Here is a 25,791-nt window from a genome sequence, read left to right on the forward strand (position 1 = left end):
AACATGAGTACTAAAAAAATTCAGAGTCTTTGATCCAGCAATATCTGTCCTAGGACTATGATAGAACTAAAAGCACCAGTACATAGGGCATAAAAGTAGCAGGATATAAGTACAAAGATGGTTATTATTACAGCAAAAACTGAAAACAATATAAATGCCCACCAGTATGGAAATGGATCAACAAGTTTTGATATATCAACCCAAAAAATATTTATGGAGACGTCAAGCAGAATGAACTGAAGCTATGCAAGATGACTTGGTGGGAGGAATTTCTATAAGGTATCGCTGTGATAGAAAAAGCAAGATACAGAGGAATGTGTAGTATCCCATTTTTGTAAAATACTAGTGACCAAAAAACCCTAAATGCAAGTATATGAGTATTGAGAAAAATAGGAAAGGATATGTGCCACATTACCAACATGGATGAGGTGTTGATGTGGGTAGAAGGGAAGGGGAGTGAAGAGTCAAACAGCAAAGGAAAAGGGGGAAAATATTTAACTATTGAGAGTTCAGTATGATGTGATTACACTTATACACAACTATAGGATGTATATATATAAGAAAATGAAACAGTTAAATAATTCAGAGGGACAAATCAATGTGACCTAGGCTAATCAGGAAAGCCTTTTGAATGAGAGGAGTCTAAAAACAAACATGCATTGAGCCCAAAATCTTGGGAGTGGAATTGCTATGGAGGGAGAATAAATTTTGGAAAAGGGACACATCATAAGCAAGGTACTAGGGAAATAATAGAGCTATGTAAGACATAAGAAGGAATTAATTTCAGAATAATTGGAGAAATGATTTTAAAAAGTTGGCCAAATCACCAAAGACCATATATTTTGTGATTTCATCATATTAAATCTCTACAAGAGACAAATCCATAAAGACAGAAAATAGATTACTGGTTGCCAAGGGCTGGGGGTGCAGATTGGGAGGAGATGGGGAGTGACTACTAATGGGCAAGGGTTTCTTTTGGGAGTGATGAAATGCTCTAAAACTGACTTTTGTTTTTTTTTTTTTTTTAAATTTTTTAATGTTTATTTATTTTTGAGACAGAGAGAGGCAGAGCATGAACGGGGGAGGGTCAGAGAGAGAGGGAGACACAGAATCCGAAGCAGGCTCCAGGCTCTGAGCTGTCAGCACAGAGCCTGATGCGGGGCTCAAACTCACAGACCTGAGTGAGATCATGACCTGAGCCGAAGTCGGACGCTCAACCGACTGAGCCACCCAGGTGCCCCTCTAAAACTGATTTTTGTAATGTTTGCACAATTGTGTGAATATACCAAAAACCACTGATTTGTACACTTTAAGTGGGTAGATTGTATGGTATGTAAATAATATCTCAATAAAGCTGCTTTTTTTTTAAGTTAAATAAATAAATATAAAGATATTTATGTTTATAAATAAATATAAAGATAAATTGGAATCCTCTGGTAGAAAGCATTAAAATCTACTTGAGTTTGAATTTGATGTAATGGACAATAAAGAGCCATTGTAGGTCATGAGTATGGGATGGACTGTCCATGATTTCTTTTATTCCCTTTTTCTCTTTATTTGGAATTTTTATCATAAAAGTATATACTCATTGAAACAAAATTCAAGTAATATTAAAAAGCATGTTAAAAAGAAAATTTTAGTCTTAACTCAATCCCCATAGATTACTACTATAAAAATTGAGATTCTTTACTAAACTTTTTCTCTCTCTTCTTTTTTTCTTTTTATTCTTTTTTAACATAAATGGGATCATTATCCATCTTGTTCTGTAATTTTTTCATACAGCAGTATTTCATGGCTATCTTTTCATACTTGCATATGAAGCCTCGATACTACAGGGAATAATAATAGTACTCCACATCATGGAATCAATGTAAAGATTAAACGAGTTGATAACTGTAAATAATTAGGATAGTACCAGACACATAAAAAGCATTCAGTAAGCATCAGGTGTTGTTTTACTATTATTAATGCTAAGTGTAGGCTGAGGGATACAGCTTTCATGAGTGTTTTCATAGTTCTTTTACTTTGGAACCTAAAGCAAGAGCAGGCATGATTTCCATTTCAGAAGGGAAGCATTCACCCAGTCACCACTGGGCTAGAAGCCAGACAGTCTGCTGGGTGCTAATATTGAGAACTAACACATAACATTTCATAACACAGGTTCTTAATACAAGTTTTGTGGGAGGGCTTAGGGGAATCAGATATTGTTGAAATTGTATGTCAAAAGTTTGTGTGTGCCTAGGTGCAGTAAACAGTGAATCCACAGCTTTTTAAAGATTCCCTAGGGAGTCTTCAATCCTTAAGAACCACATGCTTTATCAAGTTTACTTCTGACAGCCCTAAGGGGTAGATAATATTATTAAAGTTTTTTAAAAATACAAAGATGACCCCAATTGGAAAATACAAAGATTTTCCCTCAGGGAGGGAACCCTTAAGGAGATTATATGTACCCAGCTCTACTATTAATACAAAAAGACCTATAAGAAAGGTATTATTATGCTTTGGAAATTCAAAAGGAGATTGGCCTTATTATGTTAAAAATTATACATCATTTAACAAATAATTTATCAAGTGCCCGCTATATTCCAGTTGTTATTCTAGGCTCCAGGAATATAACACTGAACAAACAGACAAAAATCTATGTCCTCATGGAGTTTACATTCTTTCAGGAAAGTCATACACGGATAATGTGATCCTTCTCCTCGCCTTTCATGTTGATACTTCAAGTCAACCTTATTATATATGCCTAGCAATGCCTTCCACATGATAATGTTTAGTAAATATTTGATCAAACGAGTAAAAGAATGAAAGAGCTACAAAAGATATTAAGGGGTCATGATCCTGGTTTTCACGCAGGACCACGTTTAACTATCATTTCCAAAATTTTTACAATGGAATAGAAAATTTGAACCTGTGCCATCTCCTTCATTCCCCATGTGCTATGAATAGATTTGGCATAAATTGAAGAAATGAACTTGTGTGTTTCCATCTAATATTGTTACCTTAAAAGTACTTTGGCACTATATAAATGAAAAGCATCACTGTTATTTCTCATTTCTAGGAGAGGTGACGCCAGGACTATCTCAAGTGGAATATGCACTTCGCAGACACAAACTAATGTCTCTGATTCACAAGGAAACACAAGGGCAGAGTGGGACAGACCAGACGGTGGTTCTGCTGTCCAACCCTACATACTACATGAGCAATGATATCCCCTATACTTTCCACCAAGACAACAATTTCCTGTACCTGTGTGGATTCCAAGAGCCCGATAGCATTCTGGTCCTTCAGAGCCTCCCTGGCAAGCAGTTACCAGCACATAAGGCCATGCTTTTTGTACCTCGGAGAGACCCTAGTCGAGAACTTTGGGATGGCCCACGATCTGGCACTGATGGAGCAATAGCTTTAACAGGAGTGGATGAAGCCTATACACTAGAAGAATTTCAACATCTAGTACCAAAATTGAAAGGTAATAAATGGAACAGAGGTCAAATCACAGGCCAGATTTGGGATTAAGACCTTCCTTGCCTATTTAGACGAAGTTGTTAATTTTTTCTTTCTCTTTTTTTAAAATTTATTTATTTATTTTGAGAGAGTGAGTGCACAAGCACAGGAGGGACAGAGAGAGAGAGAGAGAGAGAGAGAGAGAGAGAGAAAATCCCAAACAGGCTCCATGCTATCAGCACAGAGCCGGACACAAGGCTCAAGGTCTCAGAAACTGTGAGATCATGACCTGAGCTGAGATCAAGAGCCAAACACTTAACCGACTGAGCCACCCAGGCGTCGCTAAAGTTCTTAATTTTCGAAAATGATGATCATGGCAGCATTTCCTTGAGCACCATGAAAGGAACATAAATCTTTTCCACAAGACTACTTTAAATATTTCATTTACACATTTGCTAAGTCTTTGTTAAATTATTCATTCATAGAGACCGTGAACTGTCCTAGTTTGAAATCGCAGAGAGAATTTTCTTTTAAAGTGGAGGATGGGCATGGATCACTCTTCAAGATTACCAACCAATCCATCCACCTTTGACCACTACATATTACTTCTGCCAACTCTTCAGAAAGAAGCAGTATTCTCAAAGAATGATCAGTGCTTCACCAGCATCACAATTACCTGGTGATACATATTAGAATTACAAAAGCATAGTAGATAGCGGAAATGTAAAATCTTAGCCTCCCCCTTCCATATCTGTTAGATCAGAATCTGCCTTTTAACAAGATTCTCAGGAGATTCATACAGTACAGAGTTGAGTCCATGCCACTCAAAATAGTCACTTTTTCTACATTTCTTCTGGTAAAATTATAATCACTCATTACATTTTGAGATTCTTTTTCCGGAACTTTTTAGAATCTACACTACATTATAAACTGTCTTTAATGATTCTTGTAAATCTACAGCCTGGGAAGCATTTTATTTTTTGAAGTGTCCAAAAGTCACTTAGAGCCAAATTGGTAAATAGCATAGATAATCAAATTGTAAAGTACTAATTTTAGACAAAATAATATATGGCTATAAAATTAAAGTCTAATTTTAGACAAAATAATACATGGTGTAAAATTAAAGTATAATTTTCTAATGTCTAATTTTCTAATTTTCTAAAGTCTAATTTATAATGGTTTATAAACCATTTCTGAAGTCAGTTTCTAAAAGAGAATTCCAAAATTGTTTCCAATGATCATGGAATTTATTGGACTTGTTTCCTACAAAGCCTTCTTTGAAAGAAAATACTCAGTTGAATATGCAAGTTCCAGTATGTTTGAATTGTTTCATTGCTTTATACAAGTGTTCTCTATTTTACAGAGATAGTTACTCAGCTAAACTAGTGGAACTTTTTCATATCTTCAAAGTTGTCATAAATGTGGGATACAGAATCATTTTCTTTTTAGCTTTTTGATTTTCTGAATTAGTTGCTAGCTGTCCTATTCAATAGTCTAAATTTCATTAACCCAGTATTGTTAAAACCTTACACCAAATGTATTTCTCAAAAGTACTTCTCATTCACCATCCTTTTTGTTTTTTAATGTTTATTCATTTCTGAGAGAGAGAGAGAGAGAGAGAGAGAGAGAGAGAGAGAGAGAACAAGTGGGGGAGGGGCAGAGAGAGAGGCAGGCACAGAATCTGAAGCAGTTCTAGGCTCTGAGCTGTCAGCACAGAGCCTGATGCGGGGCTTGAACCCATGAACCTGACCAGCTTAGATCATGACCTGAGCTAAAGTCAGACGCTTAACCAACTGAGCCACCCAAGCGCCCCTCATTCACCATTCTTAATGTTAGTAGTTTACTAGACAAAAGCAGCAGGCAAAGGAAAAGATTCATGAAATCGTATTTATGTAAAAATTTAAAAACCAAAAAAAACTGGGCTATGATTTCATACACTGAAAACAGGTAGTAGAGGTTGTTTTACTTTTTAAAAACTACAATTAAATTTCTATTAAAAGTAAGATTAGCATTTGACATGTAATATATATTAAAAACCATTTTTATTTCAAAATGAAAATATTTAGGAGATTGTATCACTAATATATAGCCAATAAAAATTTTTAGGGTTTTTCCCTTTTCTGTCCCAAATACTTTGCGTAAAACATACATTCAGACTTTAGTTGTTGGAAATGCTGCTAATAAGCCATCTCAGGAAAATAGAAAGGGATGAATGGAGACCTGGGTTAAATGGGAACATTTTCATCATGAGCCTTCTCATCATGTATCTCAGGCACATACAGACTATTTCCTTGGGTCTCTAAAGTTAAAAAGAGAGCTGTGGTTTTCTAATGAGAATACATGGCAAATGAGAAAGGAAAAGCCCTGGGTAAGTGTGGGCTAGCACATATCATCAACTATAGTGTTTCTATAGTCGTGAATATTTGCTCCTAAATGCAATAAGAACCTCATTCACTAACAGAGATTGTGAAGAAGGGGAACACTTAAAACTTTTTTTTTCTTAATGTTTATTCATTCTTTGAGAGAGATAGAGAGACAGCATGAGCAGGGGAGAGGCAGAGAGAGGGAGACACAGAATCCAAAGCAGTCTCCAGGCTCTGAGCCGCCAGCACAGAGCCTGATCCGGGGCCCAGACTCACAAACCGTGAGATCATGACCCGAGCCAAAGTCGGACCCTTAACCGACTGAGCCACCCAGGTGCCCTAGAAAGGGAACACTTAACCACGTCATGATCTGAGTACTTTTTTCTGTCCGTTCATGTTCAGTAATTCAGCAGGGCATCTAGCTCAATTGTAGTGTGGAGAACACTTTTATAGTTGTTCTTTAATGATTAGTAAATAATAAAATCAAAGCTTGAGAAGAGCTTTAGTCCCATCTATCATCTGTATAAAGAACACTGAAGTTTAGGGGCAGAGAAGCTGGATATTCGGTGTCAGAATATCTTGCCATTTTCAGGGAATAGCCTTTCCAGTGATAGATGATCTAACCTTTCAGTTGCTTCAGTCCTGAGAGAGTTTTTGCTCACTTCAGAATTCCACACCACAGGTTTTATGGTTTTGACTCTTGTTCAAGTCATTATAGCAGTTGGTATTTCTTGTTGCTGTTAGTTTTATTTTAAAATTTATTTTCTTGCTGCTCATTTTAAGATGAGACAAATATGGTCTGGTATGACTGGATGAGGCCCTCTCACGCACAGCTTCACTCTGACTACATGCAGCATCTGACTGAGGTCAAAGCCAGGAGCAAGAATAAGGTCCGGGCTGTCCAGCAGCTGGTACAGCGCCTCCGGCTGATCAAATCTCCTGCAGAAATTGAGCGAATGCAGATTGCTGGGAAGCTGACATCACAGGTATGGTTCCTATTGAAAAAGTTTTCTGCAAATTAAAAAATCTAAGTTCCTAGGGTTCAGTGGGTACCTTGAGGTTGTGTACCCGAGGAAGGAATTTCACAGTAGGTGAACATCTACCTTCTGCTTTAGTTTAGTGAACATGTCTAGAAACTTGCTCAATACCTTGCAAGGCAAAATAAAGCTGCCTTGCATCTTTTACCCATGATCTTAGTTGTTTCTCTGTGGGACAACATAAATTAATTAGTGGTATTCCCTTTCCTTATGATAACTGCAATAACAGTGGCAGTTAAACACAGTTTGATTGCTAAAGAAGACTCAGGACCCAGAATGACAGTACTTATAAGTCTGTAACTTATTATAGGAAAGGGGTATAGTACAGCAACAGCATTAAAGTAAGAATACCTGTCACAGTCAATGGCCGTCCCACAAAAAGGATCCAGAGAAGCCAAGTGCAGGATCTTGTCCTATCTCAGCAAGGGCCAGGTGGGATGCATTTTCTCTCATGGATAAGGAACCACAGATGTACACACACAGAATATCTTGGGACCGAGGAGCCCAAAATGGAATCTCAGCTAGGGATTTTTGGGTTTTGCTCATATTGGCATATTCCTGCTATGTAACAGCAGAGCTCCTAGACCAGTACAAACCATTAATCTCACTGTTACCAGTATTGAGAAACCGATACAAACTGCCCCAAAATTCCTTGCAACACTTTTCATTAATTGTGGTGAAATGTATATAGCATAAAATTTGCCAATTTAGCCATTTTTAAGTATATAGTTCAGTGGCATTAAATACATTCACATTGTTGTACAACCACCACCACTGTATATCTCCAGAACTATTTCATGATCCCCTGCTGAAACTCTATACTCATTAGACAATAACTGCCCATTTCTCCTTCCCTCTGACCCTTGGTGACTACCATTTTATTTCCTGTTTCTATAATTTGACTACTTTAGGTACCTCATGTAAGTGAGTCATAACAATATTTGTTCTTTTGTTTTTGACTTATTTCACTTAGCAAAATGTCTCCAGTATTCAACCATGCTCTGGTATATATCAGAATTTACCTTCTTTTTAAGGCTGAGTAATAGACCATTTTATGTATATGCAACATTTTATTTATCTATTCATCTATTGATGGACATTGGGTTGGGGTTTTTTCGTTAATTTTTTTAATTTTATTTTTTTTAATTTACATCCAAATTAGTTAGTGTATAGTGCAACAATGATTCCAAGAGTAGATTCCTTAATGCCTCTTACCCATTTAGCCCATCCCCCTCCCACAACCCCTCCAGTAACCCTCAGTTTGTTCTCCAGATTTACGAGTCTCTTATGCTTTGTCCTCCTCCCTGTTTTTATATTATTTTTGTTTCCCCCTCCCTTATGTTCATCTGTTTTGTCTCTTAAAGTCCTCATATGAGTGAAGTCATGATTTTTGTCTTTCTCTGACTGACTAATTTCACTTAGCGTAATACCCTCCAGTTCCATCCACATAGTTGCAATGGCAAGATTTCATTCTTTTTTGATTGCCGAGTGATACTCCATTTTGTGTGTGTGTGTGTATATACCACATCTTCTTTATCCATTCATCCATCGATGGGCATTTGGGCTCTTTCCATACTTTGGTTATTGTTGATTGCTGCTCTAAACATGGGGGTGGGGGCGCCTGGGTGGCTCAGTGGCTTGACCGGCTGACTTTGGCTCAGGTCATGATCTCGCGGTCTGTGAGTTCGAGCCCCGTGTCGGGCTCTGTGCTGACAGCTCAGGGCCTGGAGCCTGTTTCGGATTCTGTGTCTCCCTCTCTCTGACCCTCCCCCGTTCATGCTCTGTCTCTCTCTCAAAAATAAATAAACGTTAAAAAAAAATTTTTTTTTTTTAAATAAAAAAAATAAAAAATAAACAGGGGGGTGCATGTGTCCCTCCAAAACAGCATACCTATATCCCTTGGATAAATACCTAGTAGCGCAATTGCTGGGTCATAGGGTAGTTGTATTTTTAATTTTTTGAGGAACCTCCATACTGTTTTCCAGAGTGGATGCACCAGCTTGCATTCCCACCAACAATGCAAAAGAGATCCTCTTTCTCCGCATCCTCGCCAACATCTGTTGTTGCCCGAGTTGTGAATGTTAGCCATTCTGACAGGTGTGAGGTGGTATCTCATTGTGGTTTTGATTTGTATTTCCCTGATGATGAGTGATGTTGAGCATTTTTTCATGTGTCGGTTGGCCATCTGGATGTCTTCTTTCCTTATAAGGAAAGACACTTCTTTGGAGAAGTGAATATTCATGTCTTTGCTCATCTCTTCACTGGATTATTTGTTTTTTGGGTGTTGAATTTGATAAGTTCTTTATAGATTTTGGTTTCTAACCCTTTATGTGATATGTCATTTGCAAATATCTTCTCCCATTCTGTCAGTTGCCTTTTAGTTCTGCTGATTGTGTTGTTTCTGTCTTTAGGGTAGTGTGAATAATTCTGCAATGCACATTCTACTTTTCAAACTCCTGTTTTCATTTCTTTTGGGTATATGCCCAGAAGTAGAATTACTAGATCAAATGGTAATTCTGTGTTCAATATTTTGAGGAACCACCATACTGTTTTTCATAGCACCTGTGCCATTTTACATTCCCACTGACACTGGACAAGAGTTCCTATTTTTCCATATCCATTCAAACACTCGTTTTCTGTTTTTTGATGATAGACGTCCTTGTGGGTGTGAAAGGATATCTGACTGTAGTTTTGATTTGCATTTTTCTAATGGTTAGTGATGTTGAATGTCTTTCCATGTCTTTATTGCCTTCACAACACTTGTATGCTTCATCTATGCTTCATGCTATGCCTTGACCAAAGTCAATGTCATTCAGGAATTTAGCAAAACAGCTCAAGCTAATTCCAGGAAATAGCTCTCACAGAGCAGTCCACTCCCATGGCCCACTATCAAGCCTTTTTTCTAATGAAACAATAATCCTTAGTGTGATGTCATTTACTTGCCTTATAATATCCTGTAACCAGATAGATCATCAAAATGTACATGCAGAATCTAAACATTTACAACATCCAGTGTGGGGTTAGTATGGATTTAAACAGATAGTGGAACCATCCATTTATACTTTTCCACGTTTTTCTAACTATATAATTATTTTGTTGTTTGGATCTTTAAGTGTCTGGGTTGTTTTGTTTACATTTATTTTTGAGAGATGGAGCACAAGGAGGGGAGGGGCAGAGAGAAAGAGGGAGACACAGAATGGCTCTGAGCTATCAGCACAGAGCCCAACACGGGGCTTGAACCCATAAACCATGAGATCATGAACTGAACTGAAACCGTATGCTTAACTGGGTGAGTCACCCAGGCACCTCTGTAAGTGTCTGCTTCTTAATAAATCTGCTGAATTATTAATCTATCATTAATCAACTCTGAATATTTCTCAGACCAGTTCTTCTACATAGGGATAATGTACTGAGATAGCTTTAATTCAATCTCCCACTATATTTTATCATTAATATCAGTATTATACTAAATTTGTTAGTATTTACAATATTAATTTTACTTATGCTTCCATGTAATACCATATAGCAGCACCACTGTAGTTACAGTATAAATCAGAAAATCATGGTATAATTATTTTGTCCCTCCCAACACAATCTACCTTTTATTATAGCCATATATTATTCTCATAGGACTATAGATCAGAGGCCATATCTCTGTTTTTTCAGGATTCAAAATATCTTGAGAACATAGCTAAATTCCTTCCCTCAGGTTAGGTGGTTTGACAGATATTGGTTCCCAGTTGGAAGAAACCAGCAACAGAAACTATTAATCTACTACCGGAAGCACTCTAGTCCTGTTTAAAAGTAATCCAGTATTGGGGTGCCTGACTGGTTCCGTCATTAGAACATGTGACTTGGTCTTGGGGTCATGAGTTCAAGCTTCATGTTGGTTGTAAAGATTACTTAAAAATTAAAAAAAAAAAATTTTAATAAAATAAAATTTGTTCAGTGCTCACAAACTGTGCTGTAGGGAAAGGATGGTTAGCATCCAGTCAAAGGGCTGAAGCTGTTAAAGAGCACCTGAATAGTTTGCATCCTCTAGTTAAAACTTACAGTAGAAAACAAAACTTTTTTTTTTTAACGTTTATTTATTTTTGAGACAGAGAGAGACAGAGCATGAACAGGGGAGGGTCAGAGAGAGGGAGACACAGAATCTGAAACAGGCTCCAGGCTCTGAGCTGTCAACACAGAGGCCGACGCAGGGCTCAAACTCACGGACCGCGAAATCATGACCTGAGCCGAAGTCGGCCGCTTAACCTACTGAGCCACCCAGGCGCCCCAGAAAACAAAACTTTCTTAAGACTGTAGGGCCCATAAGTGGCCCGTATTTGTGCATCACCTAGGTTTCTGCTGTGAGAATGCCTAGCCACTGTGCTTGGGATACCTTGGACTCCATTTGAATGAAGGTATCTAATAATCCAGCTTGTGTTTTAACACGCAGTCTTGTTCCCTTTGCTGAGTTGATTTGGGCGTGTTGTTTTAGTGTGTGATCTAATTATAAAATCCATTTTGTCAGCATCGTGTTATCTTTTCAAGTGGCTCGCCACTTTTGTCCTTACTCCTTAGACCTTAGTAGGTCTTTTTCAGCAGTATGTCTTTCCTCATTAAAAACAAATCTGCCTGACCAAATAACTCCTAAGCAGCTCCTAATTCCATGAAGGCTCTCTTATTTCAAATGGTCGGACACCAGATATGTTGTCATGAGTACTGCCTGCTTTTGTACAGTTAGGAAATACATTTGATATCTTGAAAATGTTAATTTCCCCAGGCTTAGATCATATGAGTAGTAGTCACTCCTAAGTAGACTTTGGTTTGAGTGTTCCACAGAACTTCCCATAACCAAACAAATTTCAGGAATGTGGACCCACCAAGTTATACCTTGTTCTTATCCTTTATCAGTGATCCATGTGTCCCAATTGTTCTTCCTCCTCATGCCTGTTTACCTACAGTAACAGGGCAAATAGCTATTCTTACACATAATATTATTTTGACAGGTGGGATATGCAGTAGATAACATTCTACCACCATATTCTGGTACCTTTTTTTAAACCATCATCACGATTAATGGCTATGTAATGTTCATTTAGATTATTAATATATTTCATATTCAACTAGCTAAATATTTTCTACATGTTGCTTTCCAACATAGCTCCTCTGTAGTAGATCCATCCTGTGAAATGAGAATCAAAAACATTTGCATTGTTGCATACAGTCCTAGACAGAGCTCCCATCTCTTGATCTATTTTGAGGACATATGTCACTCAGGGAAGTGTATTTGTTAGGTTAGCTATTGTTCAACTCTCTCCCAGAAGAGGAGGCTTCATCAGACAGAGTCCTTTGCCCCAAAGGGCTTCTGGGTTAAAGCTAAGAGAAAATATTATTCTCTTCCTTTAAGCATCTCCTTAGGCACCAAAATTATGTTAGATTTTCCTTTTTGTGGAACTCACTTTTTGGCTCCCTTCCCCTCAGTGACAATCTGGCCTTTCTTCCATTTGTCATTCATTTTAACCCACATCTTTACCACTGAAGAAGAATTTTCTGGTTAGTCCATTCCCAATAATAGAAGGACAAATTGGATACATACAGAAAAATGGGTCTAAACTATTGGCAACCAAAGCAATTTTTATTAACAATTTGAGCTTCAGTGGGGGCCAGTGGTCTATGTCTTTGTTTAGTACATTGTTGCCTGGCTTGAGTCCCTCCATGTCCATTCATTTCATGGACCTTCATTGCCATTTCAAGAGAATGAATTAGGCCATCAACTTGTTGATTCCATTTACCTTCCAACCCTGGCATCGGGTTTCTTTAGTAAGCATCATATGGCCTGCTTTGATTTGGCCTCAGACTTTCCATAGAGATTTCCAGAGAGCACTGGCCCCACATGTGGGGATCTTTTACTATCCAGTTATTTATGACCCACTTGTTAGACCAATTGAAAGTTGATTGGAAATAGCCTAGGATCAGTATTATCCAAATAGTAAGGCTTCTATTTGCATCTAGTTCTTTTGTCACAGGTAAGAACAGAGCATATAATGCAGCTCAGTGGACAAAATTGTATTACATTCTTCCGTAAGGATTTTTTTTTTTTTTTTTTTTTTGAGGGAGAGAGAATCTTAAGCAGGTTCCACGTCCAGCACAGAGGCCGATGTGGGGCTTGATCTCGCGACCGTAAGATCATGACCTGAGAGGAAATCAAGAGTCAGCCGCTTAACTGACTGAGCCACCCAGGCGCCCCTTCCAAAAGGATTCTACGTTCTTCTGCACTCAGAGCACCTGCTTTCCATACAGAATTACTCTCAATTCTGGAGCTACCATCTATGACCAGTTGCCTGGCGTCCTTGGGCAGTTGGTTGAACGAAAAGAACCGAGGAAAAAAGACTTGTAAATATGAGTCTGTCCCATCCTCTGGTAGCATGCTCTATATAGTGCATTTTCATTTTATGATGGAACTTCTTTGGGTATCACCCCTCTTACTTAAATTTTGCTTTTCTTTTTTTTTTTTTTTTTTTTTAATTTTTTTTTTTCAACGTTTTTTATTTATTTTTGGGACAGAGAGAGACAGAGCATGAACGGGGGAGGGGCAGAGAGAGAGGGAGACACAGAATCGGAAACAGGCTCCAGGCTCCGAGCCATCAGCCCAGAGCCTGACGCGGGGCTCGAACTCACAGACCGCGAGATCGTGACCTGGCTGAAGTCGGACGCTTAACCGACTGCGCCACCCAGGCGCCCCTAAATTTTGCTTTTCTGATATCACCAATGACATACATATTTCAGATCTTAATTTGCTCTTATAAGTCTTTCAGTTATTGGGGCTACCTCAGTAAATGCCCCACAATAAGTCAGCAGCTATCTTTCAAAAGACATAGAGTGGAAAGCAGCACCTAACAATGTCTTAGCCGCAAAGCCCAGAGGCTATCTTGGAGTTGTGAGTATGCCTTTTGCTAGAAATTCCAGTTGGGATGAGTATGGATGGCTGACACTTTTAATATCATTTCAGCATTAAGATCATGTGATCCTAACATAATAGCTTAAGCCACAGCCTTCTGCAGTTCTAAGAAGGCTTCTTTTTGTTGAGGCCCCTAATCAAATAAGGCCTTTTTCGCTGTGATTTTATGAATTGGGGCCAAGAAAATCCCTAAGTGAAGTATAGTTTCTCTAAAAGCCAAATATGTACAGTTAGCTGTTGTTGAGCCTCTTTAATCTGAGGGTCAGGGAGTGATAACAGTTTATTCCTAGTGTCCTGTGGTGTGTCACGGATTGCTCCAACCCATGTCATCTCCCAAAATTTCGTAGTCTGTGTAGGGCCCTGGATTTCTAGCAAGGTTAATCAGTCATCCCCAGTCAGTCATATGACTTATGACCTTAGTAAAGTCGCTTTTAACTTGACCCATGGTTTCAGATGATAATTATTTGTATTGTCCAGCTACGTTAGATCTAGGTCCTGCTTCATCAGATTGTGACAATACTCAGAGGAGTTCTAATATTTTTGAGGTAATACTGTCTATTGGGAACCATTCTGCATGAATACAAGTTGTTGTAGGCTCTCACTGGTAACTGACAATGAGAAGACTGCATTAGCCAAATCAATAGAGAATACCAGTCACCTTTATCTTACATGAGTTGAATAGTCAGGACTGTACTGGAGACAGCTAAGGCTCTTCAGGATATGGTTTTATTGAGTCCCCTATAGTCTGCTGACAGTGACCTGATTCATCAGTTGGCCTAACTGGCCACACTGGGCTGTTGCAGTGAGTTTATGGACACTAATATACTTGCATCTTGACATTTCCTTATTTAGAATAGTAATTTCTTAGTGCCTTCCAGGTATCTAATAATGTTTCCAAGTTACTAGTTGAGTTAGGTTAATTCTAAAGGCTCCCATGGGGCGCCTGGGTGGCTCAGTCGGTTAAGCGGCCGACTTCGGCTCAGGTCATGATCTCGCGGTCCGTGGGTTTGAGCCCCGCGTCGGGCTCTGTGCTGACAGCTCAGAGCCTGGAGCCTGTTTCGGATTCTGTGTCTCCCTCTCTCTGACCCTCCCCCATTCATGCTCTGTCTCTCTCTGTCTCAAAAATAAATAAACGTTAAAAAAAATTTGTTTAAAAAGAAAAAAGAAAAAAAAAGGCTCCCATGTTGCAAGTCCGATGAGTACTGGATGAAGGGAGGATGGAAATTATTCCTTTCTTCTTATTACCCAGTAGGGGGAGGAATTTTTATTCAAACATTATATTCATATCAATTATACATCCAGGTAAGGGAGACATCACAGTATCCTTTTTATTTACATTCCAACTTCTAACTACACTTTAATTTTTAACCTTTTCACAGTATCATCCCCATGTTCCCTTGAATTAATTTTGTCATCCCTAAAGGGGTTCATTTGCAGCCCTAGGCAGTACTGCATGCTATGTTCCTAAATTCAGTAGATCCAAAAGAGTTTCTTCTCCACATCCAGCCAGTCACTCACACATTTGTAAAATGTCTTGAGTTCCCTGCCAGAGATGACCCTGGCCTTCATGTCAATATTCTCTTTCCATTATTTTTATATCAAGAGCCCATATCTTGACATCTGATGATAGCAGCTCATTGGAATCTTTTTCTTTCTAAGTTCCTCTAAACTCAGATAAATTGAGTATATCTGCCTTGGAATTTTTATACCCTGAGGAGTTTGAGGAAGGCAGTTTGCCAATTCTCTGCCTTACTTTAAAATTATCAAAGTTTGACACTCCTCAATTTCCTCCTTTTTATATCATTAAAAAAATTTTTTTTTAAGTTTATTTATTTTTGAGAGAGAGTGAGTGGGGGAGAAGCAGAGAGTAAGGGAGAGAGAGAATCCCAAGCAGGCTCCACATTGCCAATGCAAAGCCCAGTGTGGGGCTTGAACTCACAAACCATGAGATCATGACCTGAGCTGAAACCAAAAGTTGGACACTTAACTGACCAAGCCACCCAGATGCCCCTCCTTTTTATATCTTTTTTTTTTAATTTATTTTTAAATTTACATCCAAGTTAGTTAGCATATAGTGCAACAATGAACAATGTTGTTGCCTGAGTTGTTAATGTTAGCCATTCTGACAGGTGAGAGGTGGTATCTCATTGTGGTATTGATTTGTATTTCCCTGATGATGAGTGATGTTGAGCATTTTTACATGTGTCGGCTGGCCATCTGGATGTCTTCTTTGGAGAAGTGTCTATTCATGTCTTTTGCCCATGTCTTCACTGGATTATTTGGGTTTTGGGTGTTGAGTTTGATAAGTTCCTTATAGATTTTGGATACTAACCCTTTATCTGATATGTCATTTGCAAATATTTTCTCCCGTTCCATCAGTTGCCTTTTAGTTTTGCTGATTGTTTCCTTTGCTGTGCAGAAGATTTTATTTTGATGAGGTCCCAGTAGTTCATTTTTGCTTTTGTTTCCTTGCAGCCAGAGACGTGTTGAGTAAGAAGTTGCTGTGGCCAAGGTCAAAGAGGTTTTTGCCTGCTTTCTCCTCTAGGACTTTGATGGCTTCCTGTCTTACATTTAGGTCTTTCATCCATTTTGAGTTTATTTTTGTGTATGGTATAAGAAAGTGGTCCAGGTTCATTCTTCTGCATGTCACTGTCCAGTTTTCCCAGCACCATTTGCACCATTTATTCCATTGGATATTCTTTCCTGCTTTGTCAAAGATTAGTCGGCCGTTTGTTTGTGGATCCATTTCTGGGTTTTCTGTTCTGTTCCATTGATCTAAGTGTCTGTTTTTGTGCCATATATCATTTTTAATTAATCATAAAAAACTGAATTATTTTAGGATCTGAATTATTGCCCCCTCTCTTATTTTTTTTGATTTGCTATTTTTGTTGTAAAATTTATATGACATAAAATTTCCTATTTTAGCCATTTTTAAGTGTACAACTCAGTGGCATTGAGTACATTCACATTGTTGTACAACCAGCATCATTATCTGTTTCCAGAACTTTTTCATCATCCCAGATAGAAATTCTAACCATTAGAGTTTCCCTTTTCAATAACTCCCCATTTCCCCTTTCACCATCCCCTGATAAGCTCTACCCTACTATGAACTTGTCTATTCTGAGTACCTCATATAAGTAGAATCATACAACATCTATCTCTTTTTTCTTGTGTTGCCTATACTTTTGGTGTCCTATCCAAAACATTATTGCCAAATCCAACATCGTGAAACTTTTCCCCTATGTATTTCTCTATGAGTTTTATAATTTTAGCTCTTACATTTTAGTCCTTGCCAATTTTTTAGTTAATTTTTGTATGTGTTTCTTAAGAGAATCATATGGGTAAATCTTCATGACCCTGGATTTGGCAATGGATTCTTAAATATGACACCAAAAGCAGTAGTAACACAACAAAAAAATGGACAAATTGGGCTTCATCAAAGTTGAAAACTTTTGTGCATCAAAGGACATCATGAAAAGAATAAAAAGATAACTTATGAACAGGAGAAATATTTGCAAATCTGTATCTGATAAGACTCTAATATCCAGAATATATAAAGAACTCTTATAACTCAACAACAAAAAGACAATGGTTCAACTTTTTATTCTTTTGCATGTCCTCTTACTGGATTTTATTTCCCTTGTAAAGTCCTCAATTCATTATTATCTTTTTATTATCCATAGGAGGAAGTTGAGATTAAAGATCTGAAACTGTCTTTTTATATCCTCCTGGGTTCCAACAACAAAGTCATATATGAAATCCCTTATTACAGTGTCAGTCATAACCAAGTAAGGGGCATCCCATAAGGGTGTTCATTTCCTTCATCAGATAGCACTGACTATCTGATGCAGCTTCAGGAGGTACTGACCATATATATAACAAGGGAGAGTCAGGGCAATATCCCTTCTATGTTGGACACATCCCTTAATCCATTCTAGTAAACTAGGGATTGTCATGTGATCCACAGTAAGCCCTAACATTTTCCTCTCCTCAGCAGTGCTTAAAGCCAAAGATACTGCTCCTTGATCTAAAATTCTCAGGATTCATTTTTAAAAAGAATTCATCAGGTTGCTGCATCTAAATCTGAAAAATGGCTCATTTCCTTCACTGAATAACCCCTTTCACTATCTTTTGTCCTGCTTCGTCAGTTTGCCCTACTTGAATTAGTTGTAGTGAATGTCTCTCACAAGCTGATTTATCAAAAAATAAAGTGGCTTGGGTTCCTTTGGTCGGAGCACCACCTATTGGCCAAAGGTGGAATTCTTGTGAAGGAGATTCTGAGCTTGCTTTCAGCTGATACAAAGCAGCAAACAAACAAACAAACAAACAAACAAAAAAACACTGAGTTTTTAGCAGAACTGCCATTGATGTGCACTTCTCTTCTAGTCCATTTTTGCTACCTGCTAAGGTTCAGGTTCTATCATTTCCTGATTCCACAGATTTCAAAGCCAGTGCTAATTCAAACCAAGAATGGTTTGGCAGTCACCCAAGTTCATAATTGGATTTTCATCCTCTTTATCAGAATCTTTCTTTTTCTTTTAAAAATAATGCTTTAACCATATATTTAATAAAAAATAATTCAGGTATGCTGGAACAAATGGATATCCACATGCAAGAGAATGATGTAGGATCCCTACCTCACACCATATACAAAAATTAACTCAAAATGGATCAAAGACCTAAACTTAAGAGCTACAACTATAAAATTCTTAGCAGAAACAAACATTTATGACCTTGAATTTGGCAATGAATTCTTAGATATGACACCAAAATAAGCAACACAAGAGAAATAAATTGGACTTCATCAAAATTATAAACTTCTATGCATCAATCAAAGGACATTATCCAAAAAGTGAAAAGACAACCTATAGAATAGGATAAAATGTTTGCAATCCATATATCTGATAAAGGTCCAGTATCCAGAATATGTAAAGAGCACTTGCAACTCAAAAACAAAAAGATAACCCAGTTAAAAAATAGGCAGAGGACTTAAATGGGCATTTCTCCAAAGAAGATATACAAATGGCCAATAAGGACATAAAGAGATGCTTAATATCATTAGCTATTGGGGAAATGCAAATCAAAACCAAAATGAGATACCACTTCATACCTGGTAAAATGGCTATAATTTAAAAACAAAGCACATAGGAAGGGAAGATGGCAGTGGAATAGGAGAATCCCTAGGCTCTCTTCATCCCACAAATACAACTAGATAACTGTCAAACCATCCTATATACCCCAGAAATTGATCTGAAGACTGGCAGAACAAACTCTACAACTAAAGGTGGGGAAGAGGCCACATCGAAGAAGGTAGGAAGTGCAGAGACACCGCTTGGGAGAGAAACAGAATGCAGCCCCTGCGGTGGGGAGGGAGCCACGATCCCAGGGAAGGGCTAGAACAAACTAGCACACAGGAGAGCACTCAGGGATAACAGATCCCCATAGCAATTGGCTTGGAAAGTGACAGGGCACAAATTTTGTGAGTTCTTGCAACCAGCAGGGCTTAAAGCCTGAAGTTTGAAAGGTCAGCATGCTTGGCTCTGAGAGAGTTCAAAGGACATTGGGGCCGTTCTTGGAGAAAAGGCAGAGCAAACAGCCTGTGGACAAACAGTGTGGAAACCGCTATTTGAAGAGCACCTGAGGCACAGACTGTAGAGGGTTAGTTGTTCACCTCAGAGTGTATCCCAGTGAAGCAGCAATCATGGAGAGATCCCTCTAAGAACAAAGGAACTGTCAGGCTCCATTTCCCTCCCCGACCCCTCAGCATAAGCACAGGGCCACTACTGAGAACCAGCAGTGTCAACACTTGCTACCTAAACTGCTTACACCAATCCCCCCTTTTCCACTCCAGTGGAACTGCTCTTCCCAGTCACACTTTCCTCAGTCCCGGGTCATTGGGTCCCACTCCCATCCCAGAAGACCAGCCTGAACCCCTGCCAACACATTTCCCAGCCCGGGAGTTTTGCAAGGCCTTGGTTCCAAAGGTGGGAGCAACAGGTCTCTTTGCAAGCAGACCAGAGAACACTTAGTTGAAATGCACCACATTCAGGCCAGGGACCAGACACTGCCCACAACAGGCAAAGAGAGCCCCCGCAGACAAGTGGCCTGAAGGATAAAGCAGCCAGGACATAGCAGCACATGTTGGAGACACTCCCCGAAGCACCAGGCCCTGGAGACAGAGGACACTACATTGCAGGGCACTGCAGGACCTCTTCTTCATAAAGCCATTGCCCTTAAGAACAGGAGATGTAGCTGACTCTCCTAAACAAGCACAGACTTAGACAAAATGAAAAGATGAGATTTGTCCCAATTGAACAGGACAGGGTCATGGCTGGAGAGCTATGCAAAACATGCATAAGTACTTGCCAATGGAGAATTTAAAGCAATGATTATAAGGCTACTCAACGAACTTGAGAAATAGTGGAGGGCATCAGAGAGATCATAACACAGAGATAAGGAATAACGTAGCAGAGATAAAGGGCCCTTCTTCCAGCAGGCTGGAAGAAGCAGAGAAACAATGTAATGACCTAGAAGACAGAGTAATAGAAAGTAATCAAGCTGAACAAAAGAGAGAGAAAAGAATTATGCAAAATGAGAATAGACTTAGGGAATTCAGTGACTCCATCAAACATAATAACATTTATATTATAGGAGTCCCAGAAGAAGAACAGAGAGAAAAGGGGGCAGAGCATTTATTTGAAGAAATAATAGCTAAAGACTTACCTAATCTGGGGAAGGAAAGAGATATGCAGATCCAGGAGGCACAGAGAACCCCCCCCAAAAAATCAACAGAAGCAGATCCACACCAAAACATATTGTAATTAAAATGGCAAAATATAGGGGTGCCTAGCTGGTTCAGTCAGTAGAGCATGTAGCTCTTGATCTCAGGGGTCATGAATTTGAGCCCCACATTGGGTTGTAGAGATTGCTCAAATAAATAAATAAACATGTACATACATACATACATAAAGCCAAACATAGTGATAAAGAAAAAATATTAAAAGCAGCAAAATAGGGACACCTGGGTAGCTCAGTTGGTTGAGCAACCGACTCTTGATTTCAGCTCAGTTCATGATCCCAGGGTTGTGGGATCAAGGACAGCATCTGACTCCACAGCCAGCATGGAGCCTACCTGAGATTCTGTCTCCCTCTGTCCCTGTCCCCCATACTCTCGCTCTCTCGCTCTCTCTATAAAATAAAATGTAAATATAAATAAATAAAAGCAGCAAGATAAAAGAATACAGTTACATACAAAGGAAATCCCATAAGGCTATCAGCAGATTTTTTCAGGTGAAGCTTTCCAAGCAAGAAAGGAATAGCATGATATATTCAAAGTGCTGAATGGAAAAAACCTGCAGCCAAGAATATGCAGCAAGGCTATCTTCAGAACAGAGGAGAGATAAAGAGTTTCAGAAACAAAAACTAAAGGAGTTCATGACGACTAAACCAGTCCTATAAGAAATATTAAAGGAGAATTGAGTGAGGGAAAAAATGACAGTATGAAGGTAGGAAACACAAAAGCAGTAAAAATGAATATTTCTGTCAAAAAAAAAATCAGTCAAGGAACTCACAAAATAAAAGGATGTCAAATATGACACCATGTACCAAAGACATGGGGAGGACAGGAGTAAATAATGGGTTCAAACTTAAATGCCCATCAACTTATATAGACTGCTGTATGCAGAAGAGGTTATATACAAACCTAATGGTAACCACAAGTCAGAAACCACTAATAACTATGCAAAGAATAAAGAGAAAGAAATCCAAATATATCACTAAAGAAAACCAGCAAACCATGAAAGAGAGAAAGACAAGAAAGGATCAGAAAAAAATTTTAAGAAACAACCACAAATAAGATGTCCGTAAATATGTATCTACCAATAATTACTTTGAATGTAAATGGACTAAATGCTCCAATCAGAAGACATAGGGTGAGGATGCCTGGCTGGCTTAGTTGGTGGAGCATGTGCCTCTTGATCTCGGGGTTGTCAGTTTAAGCCCCTCATTGAATGTGCAGATTACTTAAAATCTTACCAAAAAAAATTGGGGAGATGGGGCGCCTGGGTGGCTCAGTTGGTTAAGCAGCTGACTCCTGATTTCACCTCAAGTCATGATTTCATGGTTCAGTTCGTGGGATCAAGCCCTGGTTGGACTCTGCACTCACAGTGCAGAGCCTGCTTGGGATTCTTTCCTTCTCTCTCTGTTCCTCCCCTACTCCCGCTATCTCTGTCTCTCTAAAATAAATAAACTTAAAAAAAAATAAACACTAAAAAAAAAAAAGACATAGGGTGACAGAATGAATTAAAAAACAAGACTCATCTATATATTGCCTACTGAAGACTCATTTTAGACCTAAAGACACCTGCAGATTGAAAGTGAGGGAATGGAGAAACAGTTGTCATACAAATGGATGTAAAAAGAAAGCTAGAGTAGCAATACTTGTATCAGACAAAATGGACTTTAAAACAAAGACTGTAACGAGACAAAGGACTATATAATAATAAAGTGGACAATCCAACAAGAAGATATAACAATTATAAATATTTATGCACTCAACATGGAGCACCCAAATACATAAAACAGTTAATAACAAACAAAAAAAGAACTAATGGATAATAATACAATAAGAGGACTTTAACACCCACTTACATCCATGGATAGATCATCTAATTAGAAAATCAACAAGGAAACAGTGGCTTTGAATGACATACCGGACCAGATGGATTTAACAGATATATTCAGACATTCTATCCTAAAATAGCAGGATACACATTCTTTTCAAGTGCATGTGGAATATTCTCCAGAATAGATCACATATTAGACCACAAAACAAGCCTCAACAAATTCTAAAAGATCGAAGTCATACCATGCATATTTTCTGATTATAATGCTATGAAACTATAAGTCAACCACCAGAAAAAATATGAAAAGACCACATATGCATAGAGCTTAAATAACATGCTACTAAACAATGAATGAGTCAACCAGGAAATAAAAGAAGAAATAAAAAAGTACATGGAAACAAATGAAAATGAAAACACAACATTTCAAAACCTTTTGGATATAGCAAAAGCAGTCCTAAGAAGGAAGTTTTTAGCAATGCAGGCCTACCTCAAGAAGCAAGTAAAATCTCAAATAAACAACATAACCTTTCACCTAAAAACTAGAGCAGAAATAAATGATATAGAAACTACAAAACAAAACAAAACAAAACACAACAGAACAGATCAATGAAACCAGGAACTGGTTCTTTGAAAAAAATCAATAAAATTGATAAACCTCTAGCCAGCCTCTTCAAGAAAAAGAGAAAGGACTCAGATGAAATCACAAATGAGAGAGGAGAAATAACAAACACCAGAGAAATACAAACATTTATAAGAGAATATTATGAAAAACGGTATGCCAACAAATTGGACAACCTAGAAGAAATGGGTAAATTCCTAGAAACATATAATCTACCCAAACTGAAATGTGACGAAATAGAAACTTTAAACAGACTGATTACCAGCAAAGACATTGAATCAGTAATCAAAAACTCCCAACAAACAAAAGTTCAGGACCAGATGACTTCATAGGCAAATTCTGCCAAACATTTAAAAAAGAGTTAATGCCTATCCTTCGCAGATTATTCCAGAAAATAAAAGAGGAAGGAAAACTTCCAGATTCATTCTATGAGGCCAGCATTACCCTGATACCAAAATCGGAAAAAGACACCACAAAAAAAGAGAGCTCTGATGAGCATGGGTGCAAATATCCTCAACAAAGTACCAGCAAACCTAATCCAGCAATACATTAAAAAAAGCATTCACCAAGATCAAGTGGGATTTATTCCTGGGTTTCATGGGTTCCAATATTTGCATATCAATCAATTTGCATATCAATAAAAGAAAGGACAAGAACTGTAGGATAATTTCAATAGATGCAGAAAAAGCATTTGACAAAGTACAACATCCATTCATGATAAAAATCTTCAACAAAGTAGATTTAAAAGAAACATACCTCAACATAATAAAGGCTACATGTGAAAAACTAACAGCTAACATCATTCTCAATGTGAAAAAATAGAGCCTTTCAGCGAAGGTCAGGAACAAGACAAAGATGTCCCCTCTCACCACTTATATTCAAAGCTCTAGCCACAGCAATCAGACAACAAAAAGAAATAAAGGCATCCCAATCAGTAAGGAAGACATAAAACTTTCATTATTTGGAGGTGACATGATATATAGTTAGAAAACTCAAAAGACCCCAGCAAAAAACTGCTAGAACCAATAAATGAATTTAGTAAAGTCGCAGGATACAAAATCAATGTACAGAAATCTGTTGCATTTCCATACACCAATAAGGAAGTAGCAGAAAGAGAAATTAAGAAACCAGTCCCATTGGGGCACCTGGGTGGCTCAGTCGGTTGGGCCTCCAACTTCGGCTCAGGTCATGATCTCGCAGCTCGTGAGTTGGAGCCCCGCGTCCGGCTCTGTGCTGACGGCTCGGAGCCTGGACCCTGCTTCGGATTCTGTATCTCCCTCTCTCACAAATATAAACAGGAAGGAAGGAAGGAAGGAAGGAAGGAAGGAAGGAAGGAAGGAAGGAAGGAAGGAAGGAAGGAAGGAAGGAGGAAGGAAAAGGAAAAGAAACAGTCCCATTGGAGTGCCTGGGTGTATCAGTCGGTTAAGTGTCTGACTCTTGGTTTTGGCTCAGATGGTGATCTCGCAGCTTTGTGGATTTGAGCCTCGCATCAGGGTCTGCAGTGGCAGTGCAGAGCCTGCTTGGGATTCTCTCTCCTCTCCCTCTGCCTCTCCCCTACTCGCACTATCTTTGTGTCTCTCAAAATGTCTCGGAAGGAAGGAAAGAAGTAAACGAAAAAATCCCATTTACAGTTGCACCAAAAAGGGGCACCTGGGTGCTTAAGCTCAGATCATGATCTCACAGTTCATGAGTTCAAGCCCTGCATTGGGCTCTGTGCTGACAGCTCGCATTCTGTGTCGCAGCTCTCTGCCCCTGCCCCGCTCACACTCTCTCTCCCCCCCCCCCAAAAATAAATAAGCATTTTTTAAAAGTAAAAAAAAAACAATTGCACCAAAAATAATAAGATACCCAGGAAACCTAATCAAAGAGTGAGAGACCTGTACTCTGAAAACTGTAAAACACTAATAAAAGAAATTAAAGACAGTACAAAAAAATGGAAAGACATTCTATGCTCATGGGTTGGAAGAACAACTATTGTTAAAATGTCTGTACTACGCAAAGCAGTCTCCATATTTAATGCAATTCCTGTCACAATACCAACAGCATTTTTTCACAGAACAAACAATCCTAAAATTTGTGTGGAACAACAAAAGACCCTGAATAGCCAAAGCAGTCTTGCAAAAGAAAAACAACTGGAGACATCACAGTTCTGGACTTCAAATTATTTCAAAGCTATAGTGATCAAAACAGTATGGTACCAGCACAAAAATAGACTCATAGATCAGTGGAACACAATAGGTGGCCTAGAAATAAACCCATAATTAAATGGCCAATTAATTTTGACAAAGCAAGAAAGAATATCCAGTGGGGAAAAGACAGCCTCTTCGATAAGATTGTGCTGAGAAAACTAGACAGCAACATGCAAAAAATGAAGCTAGACCACTTATACCATACACAAAAGTAAACTCAATAAAGACCTACAGTCATGAAAATCCTTGAAGAGAGCACAGGCAGTAATTTCTCTGACTGGCCATCACAACTTTTTTCTAGATAGGACCCCTGAGGCAAGGGAAACAAAAGCAAAAATAAACTGTTGGGACTACATCAAAATAAAAAAACTTCTGCACAGTGAAAGAAACAATCAACAGAACTAAAAGCAACCTACAGAATGGGGAAAGATATTTGCAAGTGACATACCCAATAAAGAGTTAGTATCCAAAATATATAAAGAACTTATAAAACTGAGCCCCTCTCCCAAAAAACCCCAAATAATCCACTTAAAAATGGACAGAAAGTGGTGCCTGGGTGGCTCAGTCCA

General features: G+C 38.4%; 1 protein-coding gene and 1 long non-coding RNA gene across 6 annotated transcripts in view; one reads left to right on the forward strand and one right to left on the reverse strand.

Moving 5' to 3' along the window:
- The window catches only part of XPNPEP3 (X-prolyl aminopeptidase 3), a 75,867-nt gene that overhangs the window by 24,761 nt on the left and 25,315 nt on the right, over positions 1–25,791 (forward strand). For all 5 annotated transcript variants that reach the window (XM_078449420.2, XM_078449419.2, XM_078449421.2 and 2 more), the window contains 2 exons: positions 3,062–3,469; positions 6,591–6,793. In XM_078449420.2, the coding sequence (XP_078305546.1) occupies positions 3,062–3,469; positions 6,591–6,793 (611 nt within the window). The remainder of the gene's footprint in view (positions 1–3,061; positions 3,470–6,590; positions 6,794–25,791) is intronic.
- Positions 1–25,791, reverse strand: part of LOC132693692 (uncharacterized) — a 48,346-nt gene that overhangs the window by 7,703 nt on the left and 14,852 nt on the right. The window lies entirely within an intron of this gene.

This window comes from Panthera onca, chromosome B4 (genome assembly GCF_046562875.1).
Source record: "Panthera onca isolate mPanOnc1 chromosome B4, mPanOnc1 haplotype 2, whole genome shotgun sequence".
Lineage (NCBI taxonomy): Eukaryota > Metazoa > Chordata > Mammalia > Carnivora > Felidae > Panthera > Panthera onca.